Below are 22502 nucleotides of genomic sequence, written 5' to 3' on the forward strand. Positions count from 1 at the left end.
GCAGGCTCGATCCCCAGCAGGGGGTGTGCAGGAGGCAGCCGATCAATGACTTTCACCATTTATGTTTCTATCTCTCTCTCTCTCCCTCTCCCTTCCTCTCTCTGAAATCAATAAAGACATATTTTTTAAAAAAAGAAAAAATGGAAGCATCAGCATTGCCTTAAGTGATGAGTGGTCCCTGGTCACAGGCACACAGTAAGCTATCAATAAATGTGAAAAAATTATAAGAATGGAAACCTGCCAAGATAAATATTCAGCATTTAACACAGTCTTAATTTGAACATTGGTCCAAAAACACAGAGGGTCTGTGTTTGTGGGCACTTGGATGGATGCAAATAGAAGGCAGGCCCGTGCCTGCAGCCAGGCTTGGCTCGGCATGCGGAGTGGCGTGTCCTGAGGAACCCACAGGCAGAGAATGCGATGTCTTCAAACCAGATTACCAGCTGGGAAGTCAACATGCACTTTTTAATAGTCTGAGGGTTTGAGTAAGACAGAAAATGCCCACTGAGTTAACAGACAGGTGGACGTGTCCGTGTGGGACCGGTAGACAAACTTTCCTCTTTCGTAGGTTGCGAGCTCTCGAGGACAGAAGCACTGATGTAGTATGGCTCCCTCTTCTCACCACTCCTCGAGCTGGTCTTTAAATCTGAAGATGTGCTTTACGGCATTAATGACACTGTATAAGGCTACACAGCCTCAAAGACTGGCTGGAAATCGATCCTTCCATGTGGCGCACAGGTGATGACCAGCCTCTGACCAGCTGTGACTTGCACATACAGTGCAGACACTTAATCGATGTTAAATACTAGCCCAAATCATGGTGTTTGCACTTTCCTTTCATACTTTACTGTTCAGCTTAATGGTTATATTTCCTATATTACTAATTTTACCCTCTGCTTTTTTAAAAATAAGTTTTTATTGATTTCAGAGAGAGGAAGGGAAAGGGAGAGAAAGATAGAAGCATCAGTGATGAAAGAGAGTCATTGATTGGCTGCCTCCTGCCCTGACTGGATTGTGCCCTGACTGGAATCGAACCCCGATCTCCAAGGTCATAGGTCGATGCTCAACCACTAAGCCACGCCAGCCAGGCCTCTACTTAATTGAGATAATAAACACCACCATATGGCCTCTGCTGATTTCTTTTAATCCACAGAAAGAAAACACAAATAGATATTTTTCCCCCGGTGATTTAAAATCCTAACATGGATACACAAGGAACATTTGAAAAAGAAAATGACACCAATACAAGAGTAGCGAGTGAGGGCAAAAAAGCTAATCCCCCTGGGAGATGAGTTTTGCTCTTTTCAATGACTTCAAAATAGGGCAGTGACCTTTATCTGTTCACTGCTTTACCTCCTAAAACAGCTCCTGATGCCGTCACACCAGTCCCACCCAGCTGAAGAAAATTTCCATGTTGTTTCCTAACTTCAGTGGCCCAGCAAATTGAAATCATTCCAAAAATAATACCCTTATTTGAGGTTTTCTTATTTAAAGGGAGGATGATTGACACACGAGAAAATCTCGGTCTTTCCCTGGAACAAAACTACTGTAGCATTGAGAAAAAACATTTTTTTCCTGCCAAACGATTAACAGATTGTAAACTGAACCCCCATTCAGGGCAGGCTATGGAAAACAATTAGATAACTTTCAACTTAAAAAAAAATTCATGTTACACTGTCTTTTTATGAAATCAGAATTTACAAAAACCATCTTCATGGGTACACGGTGGTGCAGAATTGTGGTAAGAATGTTCTGTTTTATTTCTTTTTAATCCTCACCTAAGGATATTTTTACCATTTCAGCTTAACAATAACCCACAACCTTTGGACCAACTTCCATTGCTTTTCAGAGAGAGTGGGAGGGGAAGAGAGAGAGAAACACCAATGTGAGAGAGACACATCAATTGGTTCCCTCCTGCACATGCCCCAACTGGGGCCAGGGATTGAACCTGCAACCGAGGTACGTGTCCTTGGCTGAAATTGAACCCAAGACCCTTCAGTCTGAGGGCCAATGCTCTAACCACTGGGCAAACCAGTAGGGCTTATTTTTAATTTCATTGTTGGAGACTCAGTTCATACAATTTAAAAGAAAATATTCTTGTATATAAAACCTAGATCATTCTGTTTTCTTTTTAGGAAGAACAATTAGATAAATCGTGACATATAAACAGAAAACTCACATGGTGAGAGTTTTCCGGATTGCGAACCCACCAGGTGTAAAATGCTCTGTTATCTCCTGGTGCCTGGGCACAGACGCGGCCCCAGGCGGCACGGCGCAGGGGTCGGGCTGGCACGTGAGCCCGAGTCTGCAGCATGCGCACCCCCCGCCCGCCCGCTGCGGGGCTCCGCTTCTGAGCTCTCTCTGCATCGGCTGGAAGTGACTTTATGTGCTGTGGTGCTGCATGTCTCTTTTCTAGATGATTGTTCTACAGTTAAACTTAATCCCACCATGGAGGAAACAGAAGAGCAGGCAGAAGAACTCAGGAAATGTCTTCCTTTTTCTTAAGAGCCCCTTTGTCCAGACTTGACGGTTTATGAAGATCTGGTGTCTTTTGTCTTTATCAAGGGCTTTCTTACCATAGACATAGCTACTGGAGATAGAACTCTTGGTATTTCTATGGGTGCAGGGGATCAGTATTCCTCAAGTCACAGACAAGATAGAGGGACAGTCAGAACTAGAACTCAGGACTTTTTGGGAGTCAAGAGTCCATTAGTCTTTTTTCTTTTTGAATCCTCACCCGAGGATACTTTTTTCATTGCTTTTCAGAGAGAATGGAAAGGAGGGGGGAGGGAGGGAGGGGGAGAGAGAGAGAGACAGAGAAAGAGAGACATCGATGTGAGAGAGACACATCAATTGGTTGCCTCCTGCTCAGGCCCTAACTGGGGCTGGGGATGAGCCTGCAACCGAGGTATGTGCCCTTGGCCAGAATCAAACCTGGGACCCTTTAGTCCATGGGCTGACACTCTAACCACAGAGGCAAACTGTCCATTATTCTAATTGGAAAGTAATTCATGTTTTTGGCCCAGAAGTTAATTTTCTTGTACACATTTTCAAAATATCAAATTTCATCTTTCATTCTCCTACAGAAGAATGTAGGTAACTCTACACACAGTAATGGTATTGATCACCTTTCCAGTTGCATTATTTCCCTTAGAGAATGCTCAGAAATGGTGAGGAGTCTTCAAAATCCCTGACAGAAAACACATTATTGCTTCCCACCAGTAGCATCTGATTGTCCATTTATTTCATCAACGGCATTGAGAATCGTAAGTTTCTATTCTCTCATAGTTTGAGGGGTGAAATGGCATTTTTATGTTAATGTGCATTTCTTTTATTAAGAGGGTGCTTGAAAATGTTAAATACGCTTGCTAGTGATTCGATTTCTCCCTTCTATGAATTATCTGTTCAGGCTCTTGGCTTATTTTTCTAAAGAGCTCTGGGAATTTTTCTTGTAAACTTGTCTTGAGCTCTTTTGATACTAAGAAGAGCAATCCTTGCCCAGCCCGCGTGGCTCAGAGGTTGAGCATTGGCCTAGGTTCCAGGAGATCGCGGTTCGATTCCTGGTCAGGGCACATGCCGGGGTTGCGGGTTCGATCCCCAGCAGGGAACGTGCAGGAGGCAGCCGATCGATGACTCTCATCATTGATGTTTCTATCTCTCTCTCTCCCTCTCCTTTCCTCTCTCTGAAATCAATAAAGACATATTAACAACAAGAAGAAAGAATAGCAATCCTTGCCCTGGTTAGTGTGCTCACTGGTTAGAGCATTGGCCCATAGACTGAAGGGTCTCAGGTTCGATTCCCAGTCAAGGGCACGTACTTTGGTTGCAGGCTGGAGAAGTCAGCAGACTCAGAACCAGAGCTGGGGGCAGATTTGGGCAGATAGCAGGAGAGACTTCCTGAGTCTCTTATGGGGCCTAACAGCTTACCGTTATATTAAACTGGTTTTCTTGGTGTAATTATGGCCTGATTTGAATAAATATGAGTATATTTTGCTATGGGGGAGGTGGTGGAAATTCCATAACATATAAAGTTATTTTGAAATCCCAGTGCCTTTTATGTAGCCATAGACTGACTACTTCAGAGCCACAGTGGGGGAGGGGGGTCATGCATCCTTATAATCCAAGGGGAGATTTTTCTTGGGGACTAGAAACGAGATGGTAGGAAAAATGGGGACAGGAGTGGGGGAGTCTTTTTCCTCCTTGCTGGAGTGGAGATGGGTGAGTGCTGAGTGAACAATAAAGGAGCCTTCGAGGGGAAAAAAGAAAGAGGACCTGGGGCTCGCTTGGCCATTCTAATATACATTTATCAAGTGACCATTCCAAATCAAAGACTTGAACTAATATTCATGGCAAAGCATAAAACAAACAAGCCAGAAACGCCTGCAAAGTCTTGAATCTCCATTTGGTTCCACATATATTCTTTTGGTCGTTGTTTCCTGATAGTTGACTGACAGCAAGTTTATGACACCTCCTACACTGTAGTCTACATATCTGACATTTAAAATGAGCATGCAGGAGGACTTGCGCTCTGCGAGACAGCTTGGTCAACAGACACACATCTGCAGACAAACTGTTTCTGCTAATATCACACTTTCAAAGCCATGATCAAGAACCTGTGACAACTGAAACCAATTCTCCCCTCGCAGGTACTCAAGAGAGGAGACGGCGTATTACAAGACCTGTGAATAAATGTCCAGACAGATTTCTAAAAGTGCATTAATATCCATCTTATTCAAAATTATCTTTTTGTGTGTGTGCCAACATGGCAAAACCTCTATTAGCAAGAATGCTCTGAGAGGGGGGCAGTCAGGCCAACTTCATTATGTCATAACTGACAATGCCTTGAAAAATTATTTCACTTCGCGTTTCACTATCCTATTAAGTAGAGGAAGCTCTGTCACTGATGGCTGGCCACAGTCTTGTGAACACACTTGTGGAAGTTTTCTACACTGTGGTAGAATTGTGTGTGTGTGTGCACGTGTGTGTAGAGAGAGAGAGAGAGATTCCCCTACCCGCATTTGCTGCTAGGTACCGACACTGGCCTAGGCTCCACTGGTGAGAGGCATTAAGTGTGGGCCTTGATGGAAGGGGCTGTATCTGTCAGGCAGGACTCAGGCATCCTCTCGGGGGTGCAGGGCCAGCCACCTCAGCAGAGGCAGAATTGTTCTGTTTGGGCCACAGACACTCCCTTAAGGTCAGTTCTGGAAGCACAGCACAGGAAGCTTGCATCTCCCCCTCTCCTAATGACTCCTAACATCCCCTACTAAATTCTTTTCTGCTTACTGACAACTGGAACCAGTACAGTGGACAAGAAAGCTGTCTTTGATGACTGAGAACAGAACTTGCTTAAGAGTTATTCTGAAAGTGAATTGTTATAACGCAGAAATGTTATTCGCTAATACTTACTGAACAACCACCGTGTTCTATACTTGTGCTAATTACTTCACATGCATCGGCGCATGTAATCATGGAAACAACTGAACAAGTAGTCCCTACTGTTGTCCCCACTTTACTAGCAAGCAGACTGAGGCTTAGGCAGGTGGGGTGACTTGCCCGTGGTCACACAGGGACTTGAACCCTTGCAGGTTGGCTCTGGAGCCTGACCTCTTAAGCTACACGCCACACTGCAGGAGGAGAGAAGATTCGGCGACACACAGATCAACCAGGTCATGAAGCCAGCTCTATTCCTGAAAACAGCTTACTTCTTTGTGATTTATCAGCGTCTCTTAAAAGTACAAAAAAATTCATTTATCTAACCTATATAAGGTGTTAGATTCTGGGTAACTGAGATTTTCATTACAGTGACACATCATAACTACAATTTTCATGAATTATTTAAAAGCCCCATACAAGTAGCAGATAGATACACATAACAGTTTATCTGCAGCAACCAGAGTAAAAAAGGAATCATCGTTTTTATTTTTGGCAACTGTAAGATCAACTCCGTAGCTGTGTGACCTTAGACATGTCGTTTAAGCTTGGAGAACCTTCGCTTCCTTACCTATTTTATAGGCAAAATAACATAGGATTGGCGCAAGGATTAATGTGAGGATGTATGTAACAGTGCCTTCCAAAACTGTGTACAAGTAGCAGGCTTTATTATTATTGACTGCATTGTAACGAGCAGATTACAGAGTTCTTTGGCGTATCTCAAGCCATTGACATGCCACCAAAACCCTGCGATAGATAAGAAATATTATCCTCCTCTCAGACAGGAAACTGAAATTTAAAGAAGTCTCGAGACTTATCCAAGGTCTCCCAACCAATAAAAAATGGAAAGGGTCAGAAGCTCGATATTTGACTCACCATTTTACCATGACTTTTCTTAATCTCTTTCATGAAGGAAACAATATATTTTAACAATAACACCTATTCTTATTATTGAAAAAAAAGTCCTGGAATACGGCCTGGTGGATATTCCATGTTTATTCCAATACAGAGCAGGATGAAAGCGGGCCACTCACCTTTTTGACTTCATACTTAATGGCAAGTTTGACACGACTCAGTGACGCCTTGTGCCTGTGCGCCTCCGCAGACTCTGCCGATTCCAGGTCTCCGTTCAGGATCGCCTCCACCTCTTCTGAGTCTCGGCAAAGATCCAGCACACCCACCACGAAGTCTTTGCACTGCATGGACAGCTTCCGGTAGTCATTCTGAGAATGGGAGGTTTGGAATTTAATACAAAGGATTTGCTTTAGCCCGGCTGGTGTGGTTCGGTGCTTGAGAGTCCACCCATAAACCAAGAGGTCACCAGTTAGATTCCGGTCAGGCCACATGCCAGGGATGGGGGCATGCCCGAGGCAGCCAACTGATGTTGATGTTTCTCTCTCACTGATGTTTCTATCTCTCTCCCTCTCCCTTCCTCTCTCTCTAAAATTAATAAAAAACATATTTTTTTTAAAAAAAGAATTTTCTTTAATTCCATAGAAAGTGTTTAGCTTTTCTGTGCATTGAAAAAAGGCATCCCTTCCTCTGGGTAGGGAGCTGCAGCCCCTATGTGGATGCAAGGCTTGCTGAGTTAGATACGGCTGGATTTGCCCCACCCCCTCAGCAGGACCTGCAACCTGCCCACCGTAAGAGATGGCTCTGAAAATGCTATGCACATAAGTCACTGGTTTGTATTAAGAGATGCTGGCTAAATGCTAATGCTGAAAGATCAAAGGATCAAAAGGAGTTGTATCTCTCTTGCAGTTGTATCTCAAAGCCAAAACAAAATCATTTCTATAACGAAAACAAAAATTTTTATCTGGTTATTACTTATTGAAAAAATTTATTTTAAAATTATAGTTGATGTACAATAAAAATAGTTTGAAATGGTGATTTTTTTTCTGAAGTGGCAATTTGATAGAGAAGATTGACCACACGTGAAAATAACGGGTCCCGTTTACTGTCTCTCTTGCCTTGATGGAGACATTGCTTCTCCACATGTAGGCCTCAGGCCAGCAGCGTCAGCAGCACGTGGCTATGAGAACGTCAAATCTCAGACCCATCCCTGATGTCCTGGTGTGTTTCTGACACACATGTACCTTTGGGAATGACTGGTGTGTGGGGAATGTAAAGAGATGGACAGCTACCAGCAGAGAGGGGGCATTTTCCCTTGTTTGTCTGCAGGGCACACGGTCATGTCCTGCAGAACCTGAAGGAGGAGTGTTTGATTATACGTCACTGAATCCTCAAGAGTTGCAGAGTATCAATACCTGAGAGAAAAATTTCCAGGCTAACACCTTGCTAGAAGTACCCTGCGAATCTTTCCTTTCATTCGCATGAACATGGAGTGCACGGAGCGGTATAGGAGTCAGTCGGCAGCCTTCCCGTTGCCTTCTGGATGGAGCTCTATTTCTCCCCCTTTGGTTCCTCACAAGGTGCCAATGACCCTCTTAGAGAAGCGTCTTACTTTCGGAGACCCCAGCTCCGCTTCTATGGCTTTCACTAAAATGACAGCCCACTAAGAAAGTTAACCAGATGATAATTAATTTGGTACAGCTGAGGAAAATGGAATTCCTCGTTTCGACGTGTCCTGAGACACTGTGTGTGTCTAATAACTAAATCATACTTTGCACAGCAGAATTTCCAAATTCTGGGCTTCCAAAAATTGCACTTTAAAAAAAGGCATGACGAATGCCAATGTTTTTCCCTTAAATAATTAATTTATGTAATGGGCAAAAATCACATCACCAACTAAAATAAACAAGAAGAGGAGAGAATGTTTAGAGGCTACACAGACTAGAATAGTTTCCCTTTCAGATATCAGAAATCCAGATAAAGGACAGTCACAGTTAACCCTTTTTCCCTCATAAGGGAACAGATAAAATGAATGGAAACTTCAATCTTTGGTTTCCATTCAAGTTGGGACCAGGCAACTGATAAAATTAATAAAATGTTCAGTCTCTGGTTTCTATGCAGAGTGTCTGCCTTCCATGCCTGAAAGACTAATGAAATATTTTATTATAGCATCCAGAAGAAGTATTAAATCCATGTCTGTTTCCATAGAAAGCTCCCCTTTTAATACAATTTTTTAGATGAAATTTCCTCGTGTTACTCTTCAGTTCAAGCTGTTCTATAAGATTTGGTACAACATAGGGCGGCCATTGCTCCACTGAGCAGAAATAAAAGAGACTGTTTTCTATGCTTGAAGAAAACATGGGAACTGCTTCTGCAGCAAGACCTACATAATGACTCATTACCTTTAAAAATTATAATCTGTAAATTGTCCAGTCTTAAAGAAAGCTGTGTGGTTTGTATGACTGAAAGATCAGTCATACAAGTTGCAAGGACAACACTTTGTTTTCATAACTGAAAGCCTTCCTGCCCTGAGAAGTCTGTTACCCCAGTTCAGAAGACAATCAGGGCTGGAGACAAGGGGCATTTCATCACTGGGGCCGTGGGCAGCATTTTGTCAATCTCTGCAGAGCTCCCTGGGAAATGGAGATTTAGACGGCCCTGCCTCGGGTGCAAAAGGAACCATCTAGGGTCTGCACTGACCACCAGGTGGCTGTTGGTCCTACCAGGAGTCCGTCTCACGTTACTTCACAACTCAGACCATGTGCCTGCTCTGCTTTTCCTAATAATTTTCTCGTAATTTAGTTTTCTTAACTGTCTTCATGATGCCACGCACCCATTACCTGGGCCCGCCACAAAGTTTCAGACGGACCTGTGCCCGCTTTGCAGAGCAGGAACTCAAAGCCCAAGGGCCTGCCCATGTCAAGGGGGGGCAATGGGGCTCCGTCCTCGGGACGCCCCGTCTGCAGGTTTCAGCACACTTATATCATGGTTCACTCGTCATTCGAATCCCTTTTACCCTCTTTTCAATCCCTCTTAACCTTAAGAGGAAAATGGAAATTCAGTTCGAAGCAGGCTGGGCCCCACCTGATCCTTTCCCTAGTAACAAGGAGTGTAGTGGTTAAAGCGTCGATCTGAAGCCAGGCCTCCTGGGTTCAAATGCTGCTTCTACCACTTCCTAGCTGTGTGATATTGTGGAAGTTACTTGGTCTCTCAGACGAGAATAAGCCTATTTAATAGTGCTAGTGTGAGGATTAAATGCTTAGAGTGTGCTCAGCACACATCAAATACCATAGAAGGGCTTCGATATTACCAGGTACAGCATGTAAGAGAACATTGAGGGCTGGGACCCCTTCTCCCAAATCCAGGCCTAGCACACGCACCTTGGCTCTAGGCTTTGTTTTCTCATTTGTAAATGAGAGGTCTGTCTAGCCAGATGATTCCTAGAATATCTTCCTGCCATAACATGCTGTCTTGCCTTAGGATTATATTCACTCTCTTTTCCTTACAGCCCTACTGTGGTAATAGTTGAAATTGCTTTTCTACTTCAAAGAGAGGAAAACAGGCACAAGGAGGGCAAAAGGTTCTTTTTTTTTTTTTTTTTGCAAAAAAGTGCATCACTGACTCAGAATTAGGAAATTTCACTTTGCGCCTCACGGCTTAATAAATGACTAGCTTGCTTGCCTCTGACATTCAGAGGATTAGGTCCAGAGTCCATCCTGTCCGGTATTATTTCTCAGAATAGCTACAGACAGCATCTGCACACCCAAAATATTTCTTTAATAACCTGTCACCACACTGTCCTCCATTAATTTATCTAAAGCTATATCCGAGGATGTTCAGCCTCTTGGGGTAACGACCTTCACATGCTTTTCAGCACCAGGCTTCCTGTATTGTTCAAGAAACTTTGGAAACTGCAAAGTGGCTGGGAACCTAGTGATGGCAAATTGAGGGGGGAGATGCTGGATCTTACGGGCCATCGAGAAGATGAAGGAGGGATAGGTGTCTGAAAAGGAAAAATCACCTGTCTTTCACTGGGGAGCACACTGTCTATTTTTTTATTTCAGTGCTAGACCTTTGAGCTCAAAGTCTCTGTGGAAAAAATACAGAGAAGACAAATGAAACAAGGCCAACGACATTAGCTGCTTGCCTCCGAAATGAGCGCCACCTCACTGCCCTTCCCGAGCACCAGGTCCTGGGTCAGAGCTGTGGAAGCTTGTTTCCTCCATCTGTCTAAAGCCTGGCAGATGGACATGAGTGTGGGACAAGAGGGCAAGGAGGTGAAGGGAGGGCAGGTACAAAGGCAATAATAGGACAGGTGAGAAGGGGGGAAGGAAAGGGACATTGTCAGGGGAGGGGGACTTGTGGTCCCTGGACACTGACTTCTCCAGAACTGTCTGTCTTTTGACTCAGAGAAGGTTATGCTGCCCAAGTGCTTTCTACATAATTCAGATAAGGGGACGGTGAGACTGAGATATTTCCGCATGTCCTTGGATATCTGGGAGCTTTATGTGTTGCCCTCTTAAACTCATTTGTGTTTTCTCTCTTTTTTTTTTTTTGCCTCTTTATTTGCAATATTTCCCCAACTTTGAAAGGTCATCAGAGGCGACTCTGCAAGCTGGAGTAAAGGAGACTCTAAGTATTATCAATATAGATTTAGCTGGCTTCAGGGGAAAACGAAGAACGACAGAATTTTTAACCATGGCTTTACTGAGATGACTTCTCTGAGCAGAATTGCATATGTCACCATCTTTTGTAAAATATTAAAACATAACCTTAGAAAATATTCCCTTTTGTAGAATCTCTTTTCTAGACTTTCAATCTATATCAAGCAAAATGCATAAAAAAAGGTTGAGTGATATCTAAAAGTGGCAAATAAATTTAGAATTATATTTTTTATTACTATGCCAAAATAAAGAAATCACATTTAGAGTTAATTTACCTGAATGTTTTTCTAGTCTCTCTAAACAGAATTTGAGGCTTTCAATTTGTTCTGAGTTCCGTCTAAAAACAAATCCATTTTGGGCCCAAGGAAATAAGTCTTTCAAATACTACATAATGAATCTCTTGAAAGGGAGTAGATATAAGGTAATATTTATTTTATTCTTTGTATTTTCCCACATTTTCCAAATTTTTTATAATAAATACGTGTAGCATTTATATCAGAAAAAATCTTAATGGAATAACAAAATTATCCTATGGTCAGAGCTCCAGCAGGACAAGATAAGGGTTGATTGATATCTAGGAATTTGATGTGTATGGAAGGGGGGAAAAAAACCCACAAAACTTTCCTACTATTTTCTTGCAACCCCTTAGCCTACATTATATTGCTGGTCGCATTTGTGTAAATCTCACCTAAGCATGAAAAACTGTAATGAGATCTGAAAGACAGAATAATCACTCTTCCTGGGGTCTAACATCACGACACTGAACTGAAAAGAAGATGAACTCAGCATCCAGAAAATTATTCAAGGAACTGATGTCTACAATCATCTTAGGTGGACAACGGGAGACAGGATCCTGCTGAAAACCAGCCTGACTGGCTTTCTCCACAACGAACACAATTTCCTTTCACCCAGATTTAATTGGCAGGACCACCCAAAATGCACAGGAAGATGCAGCAACCAAATAAAAACTAAAAATGTTCTACGTGAATGTATACTTTTTATAAAAATGGATACTCCTGTTTGACTGGAGATCACCACCAGGAAAAGAGTTCACTCATTAAAAAAAAATAAAAATCCATTAAAGCCAAACACTGTACGGCCCCCTGCATTTCTGGGCTGACCTGCTGTCTGCGGGTCTACAATCAGCAGCTGGATATACATTTGTGGGTTTCAAGGTGAGGCATGCTTGTCATATTCATGAACGGCTTCGGTAGCATTTTATGCGCTCTTCTAACTTTCAGTCTAAAGGGATCTACAGATGTTTGGGCAAATAAACAGGGAACTACTACCACTTGTACGCTACCCCCCCCCCAACCCCCCATACAACTAACTACAATAGAGGAAGAATTTGGAAGGGAGAGGTTCACCCCAAATCCCTCCTTTTGACAGAAGGGGACAAGTCTTGCCTTCTACTTAATGCTTGTGCAGAGCATGGAGCAGGCCTGGAACTAGAGCTCTGTGACCCAGCATACCCCTCCCCCCTCCCCCCTCCCCCCAGAGCGCATTTTCCCCGCCCCATGCTGAGCCAGGGGCCCTCAGACCCCTGCACACACGGCTCCCAGCCCCTGGTGGTTCCAGGCTCCCAGCCCCTGGTGGTTCCAGCCCCCGGGGCCAGGGTGCCTGGGGGGGCCAGGCGGGGCAGGCGCGCTTACCTTGAACTCCTTCTCGATGTTGGCCAGCTTGGCCAGCTCGTTGCTGAGCTCCAGCGCGGTGAGCACGGGGTCCTCGCTGGACAGGGACAGGTAGGCCGGGCTGGCCAGCCCCTTGTAGGCGTTGATCCTGGAGCGCGAGTGGCTGAAGGAGTCGTGCCGCTGCTTCTCGGTGCAGTCGCCGCACTTGCAGAAGTAGTCGTGCGGGCGCTCGATGCGGGCGCCCCGCAGCAGCAGCATGTGCACCACCTCGTACTTCTGGCAGTGCGCCGCCAGGATGACGGGCGTGATGTCGGGCGAGAAGCGCGTGCCGTCCTCGTCGTAGGCGTAGAAGTCGTCGTCCTGCAGCTCCTGCTCGCAGGGGCTGAGCGTGAGGCGCCCGCTGGCCGCGAAGCCGGGGTGGTTGAGGATGGCCTCCACGATGCGCACGTAGCCCTTGCTGATGGCCAGCAGCAGCGCGTCGCCGATGCGCGCCAGGTTCTCCTTCTTGAGCAGCAGCTCCGTCACCTCCAGGTGCTCGTTGCCCACGGCCAGCTGCAGCGCGTTCTGGCCCATGTAGTCCACGCAGTTCACGTTGAGCGTCCGGGACTCCTCCAGCATCTTGCGCACCACGGGGATGTTGCCGTACTCGGCCGCGTCCAGGAAGCGCTCCTCCTCGGCCGTCAGGCTCGTGCCGCGGTCGTTGAACATGAAGGCCGGGCCCCGCACCGCCTGGCGCCGGCCCTTCTCCCGCATCGCCGTCATGCGCCGCAGGGACGGGCTTTCATCCATGGACCTAACCGGCGGCAACGAGAGGACAGCGGAGGGCCGTGAGGGCGCCCCGGGCCCTGCTGGGGCGCGCAGCACGCGGGCGGCCGCTGGGGGCGCCCCGGGAACGCGCGCGGGCGCCCCGCTGCCCCGCCGCGGGGGGGCGCAGCCCTGGGAACAGGAGCTCCTGCCACAGCAAACGGGGTTCAGGAGGAACCGCAAGGGAGCCGTTTCCAGACACCCGCGCCGCCCTGTCACCCTGCAAAGGCAGAACTGATCGGACCCTGTGGGAACAGCCCTATCCTACTGCTCCTAACATCCTTGAAAATGCAGGCTAGCGGGTGCTTGGCGCCCAGCACTAGGCTTCAAGGATAAAGAAAGTACATCTTTCAGGAAACAGGCCAGAACATCTTCTCCAGTCACTGTGCCTTTTTAACTAAATACAATAATTGACCCCAAAAAAAAAAAAAAAAAAAGAGAGAGAGAAAAGGCAAGAAAAAACCCAGTATTTAGGCCAAGTATCATCTTTCAGGATCTTAGGGTTACCTGCCCCCCAAACTTCATGAGATTCATTTTTTCAATGATACAAGATCTAGCAATTATAATATTAGAGCATCAATCTAGATATCATTTATTGAAAATGACTGTGCCTTTATAAGGAGTTGCTTAGTTACCAATATTATATAGTTGCCTCTCGGAACTAAAAGGCTACGGTACGGTTTATAGTTTAAAAATCACTAGTGTTACTTGTCAATAAAGCAACCGACACAAAATGCATACCCAGAACTGGGTGCACCAGAGGCCTAACGCCAGCCTCGCAGCTGAGATTCGGCTGCCCTATAATCACGTCAGTACCTGATGTGCGCAGCGAACAGGGTTCACATTTCAGTTTTTGTGATGCTGAGCAAGTAATTTCATCTCCCTGGGTTTACTTACCCCAGGGGTCAAAGGGAAATTTACAAAGCTCTCCAGATTTTCCTCATGAGCTCATGAATAAAGGGCTCTGTTAGAGGTTCTGAGTCTCTGAAAAACAGTGTTAAGCAATATAATTTTTAACGTTACGATTATTTTTAATATTTCAATGGCTATTATTTAAGCACAAATCTGCATCTTTACCTTTGCCCAGTTCTAATATTCTCGCTGATTGAAATGCTTACTATAACTTCCTTTAAAAAAAGGTCTGTGATTTTTGTTTTTTGTATGAGTTGCACCACCAAAGGTACCATATGAAGCTCTTTTCACATTACTGACTTTTGAAGCAAGTAAGAGTGACATGTTAAAAGTGAACGGCTGGGGGGAAATGCTTTCCGTCCACAATATGTATTCCAGAAATACCTTCTACTATTCACAAAATAGTATTCATAGAGTTAGGAGTTGAAAACTAACTGGAGAGGACATTGGCCTCCAGGAGGGAGACATTAGGAGCATCTCCAGCAGAACAGGGGTGGTGACCATCCTCCACTCAGTTCTCAGTCTATGGGCCTCAAACCAGGAGAGGAGCACAGAGACCACTGCAGAGCTTTCCAGACAGAGACCAAGGACACGTGGCCAGGAGAACCTGGGCTACAGAGGTGAGGAAACAAAGAGATCCCCAGAGAGGCTTGTTAGCTTGTCCAGAGCAGAGAGGGCTGTGACTGGCACCCCATTCTAACAGCTCGACTAGTTGTTGGGTGATCAATTCTTAAAATTAAATATAGTATTTATATACAGAGTGAGGCAACAGTAGGTCTACAGTTGTTTATATGAAAAATACATTAATAACAATACAAAAATAAACTGATTCATGTACTCACAACAGTAAGCCTACTTTTGCCCCTCTCTGTATATACACATTTATATATGTATACTGTATATATACACATATGTATACACACACACAAATGTATTTGTTGCAATTTCTGGAAAGCAACAGAAGAATCTTGTAATACCTGGGCTCTGGGGGGTGGAAGTGAGTATCCACAGGGGAAGGGAGATTTTTACTTCTCACTTATACCCTTGTGCACATTTTGAATAGTTTTAATCAGAGCTTGAATATTTTTATTAAAAAATAATATTCATGTTTTCATTTTTTATTTGTTTTAATCCCTTAGTTGACAATTTTTAAAATTTATGTACTTACTGGCAGCCACTGCAGTATAATCTTTCTGAAGCTAAACAAATGCCCTATGTTTGACTACTGTTTGTAGGGTAGGGTAGTGTGTGGGAGACAAGGAGGTGGCAGGTTAACTGGGGGGGGTGCCGTGTAGGTCTGTGTGTGTCCATGTGTGTCGGTGTGATGATGAATTTTAGCTGGGAAATAGCATTCACTGAACTGCATAGAAGAGAACTTTGTTTTGAGACCAAACTCTATGACAAAGGTTTTAAACAAATCCTATAAATTTTGTCAGTGTAAAAGTGAGTACGTTTTATTACTATTAATAGTATGGACTTCATTGGTTAATATTTTTAGCATTAAGCGAAAAACTGGTACTCTTCAAATGGCTAGGATTTCCATATTGTATAAAATATGAATTTTGTACTTACCATTGATATGTTGACATTATCTATGACTACAGAATATATATACAGAGTATATATCTGCAATTCCAATCTAAACTCAGATGGGCTATCTTTGGGGAAATAAACCCATTATTAATTAGTGTTACATCTTAATGGAAAGGGCCTTTTATCTAGTGATTGTTACCTACAAAGAAAATCACTTTAACCCCCCTCACACCTTTTCTTCCAAAAGAGAAAATTCTACAAGATGATTTACATGAATGTTTTTTAAAAATTTCTCAGTATTTTTAATTTTTTTCTTAGTATTTCTTCTTCTTTGGGAACTTAGGCCTCCATATTGTGTATTTAAGTTGAAATGTGGGATTTTAGTACTATACAACACAAGTCGAATGAGTCATTTTGATTATGTCTTTAAGTGATTCTAACACTGAGTTAAGTGTGAAGTCAGATTTCTCAATTAGAGCAAATTATACTGTAGTTTCAAAATAAAAGACTGACTTAATGCTACTTATCTTCATAGTGAATCCACATAGAAAGTGCCTTTTAAAAAAACCTTTCCGTACGGTATTAAGGTAAGCTTCACTAATCTGGACTGACAGAATGGCATGAGCCACATTTCAGTTATCCCCAGTGCATAAGCCTGGTCCCACCCTCCGCTGGTCTGGCACGGCATCTCCTCCAGCATGAGAAATAACGAATGCGGGTGAACGGGAGAGGATGCTTAACTTGAGCAATGCTAACACTAAAACCATTTTCCAGACAGTTTATCTTCAGATCTCCATCCAGTGGGTGCACTCCTTCACCACTGCAGGACCACGGCCCTAAATCAGACACGCAGCAAGAGCCACGTGCAAGCTCCTTCGTGGCTCACACGGGTGGCTGCTAGTATCTGACTGCTACGGACTGAATTGTGTCCCTCCACGTATGTCGAAGCCCTACCCCAATGTGGTGGTATCTCGAGATGAAGCCTTTGGGAGGGAACTAGATGAGGTCATGAGGGTAGAGACCTCATGATGGGATCTGTGCCCTTGTAAGAAAATATACCAGGGAGCCAGCTCATTCTCCTGGCTGCTCCTTTCCACCATGTGAGGCCCGGAGGGAAGTCAGCCCTCTGCAGGCCAGGATGAGAGCTCGCCACAACCTGACCCTGCTGGCAGCCTGGCCTCGGACTCCAGGCTCCAAAACCGAGAAAATGCACTTATGCTGTTAAAGCCGCGCGGTCTATGGTACTTTTATATGACAGCCCAAGCTGAGGAAGACATTGACCATACATCTTAAGGCAAAAACAACTACTTTTTCATGCTTTATGAAATGAACTTTGGGTTCTTAGTACTTGTTCAAACACTGAAGCAAATAAAAAGTTCTCCCTGAGAAATATTGTGGTGAACCCTTTCCTCCACTCTAGTCAGAAGCAAAAGTACAAGCAACACTCCTCAGTTTTTGTAACTTTGCCATCAACTCTTCTGACCCCTATCAGTGTTCCTGTAAGTGTGACTTGAGGACCACCTGCCTCAAGATCACTTGGAGTGCCTGTTAAAATGCAGAGTCATGGGCCCCAATCTAGATGAGTTGAATCAGGATGTCTCAGGGGTAGGGCCCTGGAATATGTATTTTTTATGAGCATGCACACTAAATGTTGGGAATCTCCAGTATAAAAACAATGGTGCTATCCTGGATCAATGATGCCAGACTACGAGGCCTTTAAACACTTGTCACACTGACCCTGACAAAAGTAAAGCAGAAACAACAGGTTTGAGCTGAGGGACAAACAGCCTTACGTTCATTTCGGTTCTCTATGCTTTATTACCATTTCAAATTTGATCTCCAGGAAGCGACTTACTGGAATCATAGTAAGAAACAGCCTGCAAAACTGCCTCCATCAGTGACCATTCAGTGTCACACCCTTGCTTTTACCAAGGATTGATATTTTTAAAAGATTACTCTGTCTTCTTCAATTCTGCATGTAAAAGGTTAAAGAGGCTGTCCGTTATAGTGTTCATTGTACCTTTTAAGGGGATTCAAGTGCTAACACCATCCTAGAATTGTGTAGCAAGAAGCCTCTCTCTCTAGATGAGTTAGCATCCCTTATCCTAATATTAAAAACTATATAACCTTGGCCATCAATTTTTTTTCCGGCCCACAGTATCCAGGAACTTGGTTTAGATCTAAAAGTGCTCTATTACCATCACTTCTTATCCCAGACTTCTAGCACAGTCTCTCCCTTCGTCCTAAATGATTTCTCACCTAGATTTTAAATCACTGATCCTATAATCCATGTCTTTTAAACCTATTCTATGGTTATCTAAATTCTTTTTTTTTTTTAAATAGCGTATTAAGAAATACTTCCTCATATATGCCACCACGGCCGATCCCTGGGTGGTGAGTTCATGCTTTACATATTACCCTGTGCCCCACAGGGAGTACATACTCAATACCTGTTCAGTTGAGTTCCCAAGTCTCTTTCCAGGTCATGTTCTCTCACTTGACCTCAGGCTCCCACATGTGCAACTCTGTCCCCTGGTCACTCTAAAACGCCCCTTCTCCTGTAAGCCAGCACCCAGCATCTCAGGCTGGTTATTTAGGTTTACCAATTTCAAGGTCATCTGTGACTCACTGTTTTGATTCTGTCGGTCACTACATTCTGAAGCTTCTTGGGAACGTTTCTTGTCTTGGACCCTTCCTTCCAGGTCTGTGAGAAAATGCACTGCCAGCAACCTCCTCCAGAATTTTCACAAGTCAAGGCTGCATCCCTACAACAGGTCAAGGCTGGGTCCCCTACAGCAGGTCAAGGCTGCATCCCGACAACAGGTCAAAGCTGGATCCTTACAGCTCTCCAGCAGAGACAGCGCAAGGGAAGGCAACTGTACTTTCCTGAGGCCCTGGTGTGCACGCGTGTTTTTCACGCTATTGTGTTTAATTTTCATAGCAATGCTGTGAAGCAGGCATTATTTTCTCTGTTTCCTAAATAAGAAAACTGGCTCACAAGAAAGTGCCCAAGGTCACACTTAGTAAAGCGCCACACTGGGCTTCTGCTGGGCTCTGACTCTGAGTCCTCCCAGGGCTTCATGCTGCCCGATTTTCCTTTGTATCCCACAGTCACCCCCAGCATCCTGCTCTTCTTAAACTCTGCTTACCCGTCACACATCTCTTAAAAGCAAAGAAAAAAACACACACAAAGAAATTAGAATCCCCTGGCTGACTTCCAGGGACACTGACAGCCAGCCCCACCTGCCCAACCAACCTTCTTTCCTTGCCCTTTGCTGTCCATAAACACATCACCCTGCTAATTTCTGGGCTATCAAGGGTACGCCAATACTAGCAAGGGCGGTCTCTGACAAATGAGTAAGGTCCTTCCCTCTTGTGCCTTCCCAAGCATAAGATCTTTGCCCTGGCTGACTCAGGACCCCTGCCTGGGGGCGAGGGGTGACCTATGGAGTTGGGGGGGAGTGTGTTCAGGGGACAGTGGGGAAGACAGATTTTAGAGGGCAAGTGCAAAGAGAAAGATGGAGGTAATTTGCAGCTTCGTGCAAGAAAAATGGGATTTTGCAAGCAGAGTTTGGGAAAGGGGAAATTGTCCTGAAGAAGGATTTGCTCCACTCCTTTCTGCGCTAATTAATTCTGAAGGAGCCTGGCCCTGGGGTGTCCTCTCATGCGCACAAGAAAGCTCTCCCACTTCAGCAGCACAGCCATGGAGCTCACTGTCCCCGGAGAAGAAAGACGAAGCAGAGGGAAGCAAAAGTCCACATGTGGATCCACGAGGCTGAGGAACCACCAAGGGCAGGGGTTCTCGCTCCAGTTATTTTATTTGGAGGTCGGGGACAGCCCAGCCTGGTCAAGCTGCAGAATGGTGAGGGCTTTCTCAAGCCACCTCAGCTCCCACGTGGTGGGGGGCCTGCGATGGGAGTCAGGGAGCCTGCACCAAGACTAGGGCGGACCACGGGCCTGTGAGCCGGACCCAGGATGTCTGCTGCAGGCACCCAGCTCTGCAGCGCGTGGGAGCCGAGCTGAAGCCACGGACACCAGGGAGCCCAGCCGGGTCCTAACAAAGGCAGGTCAGCCAAGATCAAGTCACTTCCGCTGACAGGCAGCACCCGAATAGACAGGGAACATCGCCCAGAGAGCAGAAGAGTCAGGGGTCACCAACTCTTTCCCCATCCAGGGGACACGTGCTCCCCTCCCCCAATGCCCAGATGATACAGGGACCGCAGAGGGAGGGCGTTTCTGAGAGTCAGCCTCCTGGTATTTTATCCCTGAGAGACAATTCCTTTCAGAAGAAAATGTACTTTATGGTATCAAACTAAGATCAGTGAATTCGGCCTCAGAGCATTTCTCTGGAGGGCCCTGAACCAGGATGGACACTTGGACCATGAAGAGACTCCGACCCTTGTGGAGCCGTGTGTGTGTGTGTGTGTGTGTGTGTGTGTGTGTGTGTTAGGAATCAGCAAGCAAAGGTCCCTTAGGCACAGCTAAAGGCACAGGAGGCACAAGGGATTGTCCTAGCGGAGCAATCCCTCGGTAAGGCAGGGCAAGCCTCCCCTTCTGGCTCGCTCACATAACTGCTTATTGCTTAATTAACCTAATCGCTCAATTTATTGATTGCTTAGTTCACTCGTTGAATGAGAATAAGTGTCCGTTGAGCAAGTAAAACACAAAACAAAATTTTTAAAGCTAACTTAAACCACGATTGGACATTCGGTTCACTGTCTCGCCCGGTGAGCAGGCGGATGAGGGCGGCTCAGGGGCCGCGCCCGCTCACGAAGCTGTCCGGTTTCCGGCTGCTCCGCCTGCCTCTGGGCTGCTCCCTTTGGTTCCATCTGGGGCGCACTCTCTTCTCCACCCTTCCCTGGCTCAGAGCCTTCCTACCTCCCGTGGGCCAGCCTGCATTACACGTCTGGTTTCACAGGCGATCACCAGGACACCTGCAAGATTCCGTTCACTCTGAAACGCTGACTCTTCCGGCCCTTTCTGAAACCTGTCCTGACCACTCGCTATATCCTGAGCTTGTGAAACTGCTGGTCGGCCCTGAACCTGTACTTAGAACAGTAACTTCCTGAAGGTCACTGGAGGGTAGAGAATCAGGAGGTGAGACTCAGGTCCCGTGCTGGGCCCTCCCTACTTTACCACTCTGACTAGGGAGTAAGAAAAATGAGTAACAGTTTGCAAATCAAAATCACAGTATTAAAATATATGTTTAGCTTAGGTGTGGGAACGTTTCGGTTCTAGAAAGAACAGCTTCTGAAATCGCCTCTCTGGCTCTCTGGCTCGACGTTATCAGAGAAGTCACCTGGAATCCTCTGTTGAAAGGAATGAACCAGCTACTCCGTGCATCCAGCCAGGACGCAGGCCAAGTCCCAGCACCACCGGTGAGCCGAAGCGATGAGAATCACACCCAGATTGTCTGGGCTAATCCGCTCCCCACACTGGAGAAAGTACATGTGCCAACCGGCGAGGGCCCCGCCTGTCATTCTGTGAAGGGCAAGAAGGGCAGAAGGAGCCGCAGAAGAGAAGTGGCGAGAAAAGCACGGAAGGGGAACAAAGTGTTGAGAGCATGATCCATGCTGGGCTGGGGATGGTGACAACTGGACGTGATGGAGGGGAACTGCAGCAACTTTTCTGTAAAAAAGAATGCCACGAGTACTTGAATATAAATTAACCACCAGAAATTAAAGTAATGTGAACATCCTTCTTTCAAATCAGAATTCTGCCTGATCACACTTAATTCTTAGTTATACCACAAAAAGCAACTGATGAATTCTGAATCTCTTCATTTTGACCTTAACTCAAGTGACGTATTGTCAGAATAATCCCGGGGCAAACGAAGGATTAAACTCAGAGTTAATAAGGCCTAGTAATCAATAATTATGCTCGCTTTCAAAAATAAACTAATTTTCACAATACTTCCTAAAACTAATGTTTGTTATTTCAGGGAGGTTAGTGATGATGAAATTAGAAGTCGAATACAAACTCAGTATGTAACTGAACAAGAATAGAAACACAATGAACTCAAAAAATAAAATATAAAACTTCTTCTTACCCAAGAGAAGCTTGTATTTGGCTATTTAAATGTATTAGTCACTATCAATTATATATATATATATATATATATATATATATATATATAAACTTTAATGTTATTATGAGCAAAGGGATCTGGTTTTCTAGCATCCTCCATATCTGAGGTCAAAAGCCCGAGGTCCGAAGATGCTTGCTCACATCTCATCACCCTGCGACCTACTTTTCAACAGAGAATCCAGACGCACCAGTCCTGCTCGACAAAGTATATTTAGAAATGTAAAAGAATATTGTCACGGTCATACGCTTTCCTGTACAGGTGGCACAGTTGTGGACACTAAAATCTCATTAAGAAGAGCTAGGACCAAATCCGTATCACCACCTATTATTTGAGTAGTGCAAAGAAACAAAGAGGAATTATTTTTTTACTAGATAATTATAGACAAATATCCCTGACCTAGATGCTAAATTAAAGACAAAATGCTACAAAATCCTAATTATTCTCATAAAGTCACTGCTGAGCCCCTTATGCACAAGTGTGAAGTTGGCCACCCTACAGCTCACAACTCCAGACCTTCTAGCTGGGGCCAGCCTCCTACGTGCCCGTCCCCCCAGGCCATGCATATGGTCCCCTCCCCGCCAGACGGAT

The 22502-nt window shown here is 45.0% G+C and overlaps 1 protein-coding gene across 3 annotated transcripts in view; it reads right to left on the reverse strand.

Annotated features, from left to right (window-relative positions):
* Positions 1-22502, reverse strand: part of TRPC3 (transient receptor potential cation channel subfamily C member 3) — a 60177-nt gene that overhangs the window by 30973 nt on the left and 6702 nt on the right. For all 3 annotated transcript variants that reach the window (XM_087815906.1, XM_087815905.1, XM_087815904.1), the window contains exons 2-3: positions 12599-13370; positions 6465-6653 (exon numbers count right to left, since the gene is read on the reverse strand). In XM_087815906.1, the coding sequence (XP_087672032.1) occupies positions 6465-6653; positions 12599-13370 (961 nt within the window). The remainder of the gene's footprint in view (positions 1-6464; positions 6654-12598; positions 13371-22502) is intronic.

Source organism: Miniopterus natalensis, chromosome 4 (assembly GCF_054644295.1).
Source record: "Miniopterus natalensis isolate mMinNat1 chromosome 4, mMinNat1.hap1, whole genome shotgun sequence".
Lineage (NCBI taxonomy): Eukaryota > Metazoa > Chordata > Mammalia > Chiroptera > Miniopteridae > Miniopterus > Miniopterus natalensis.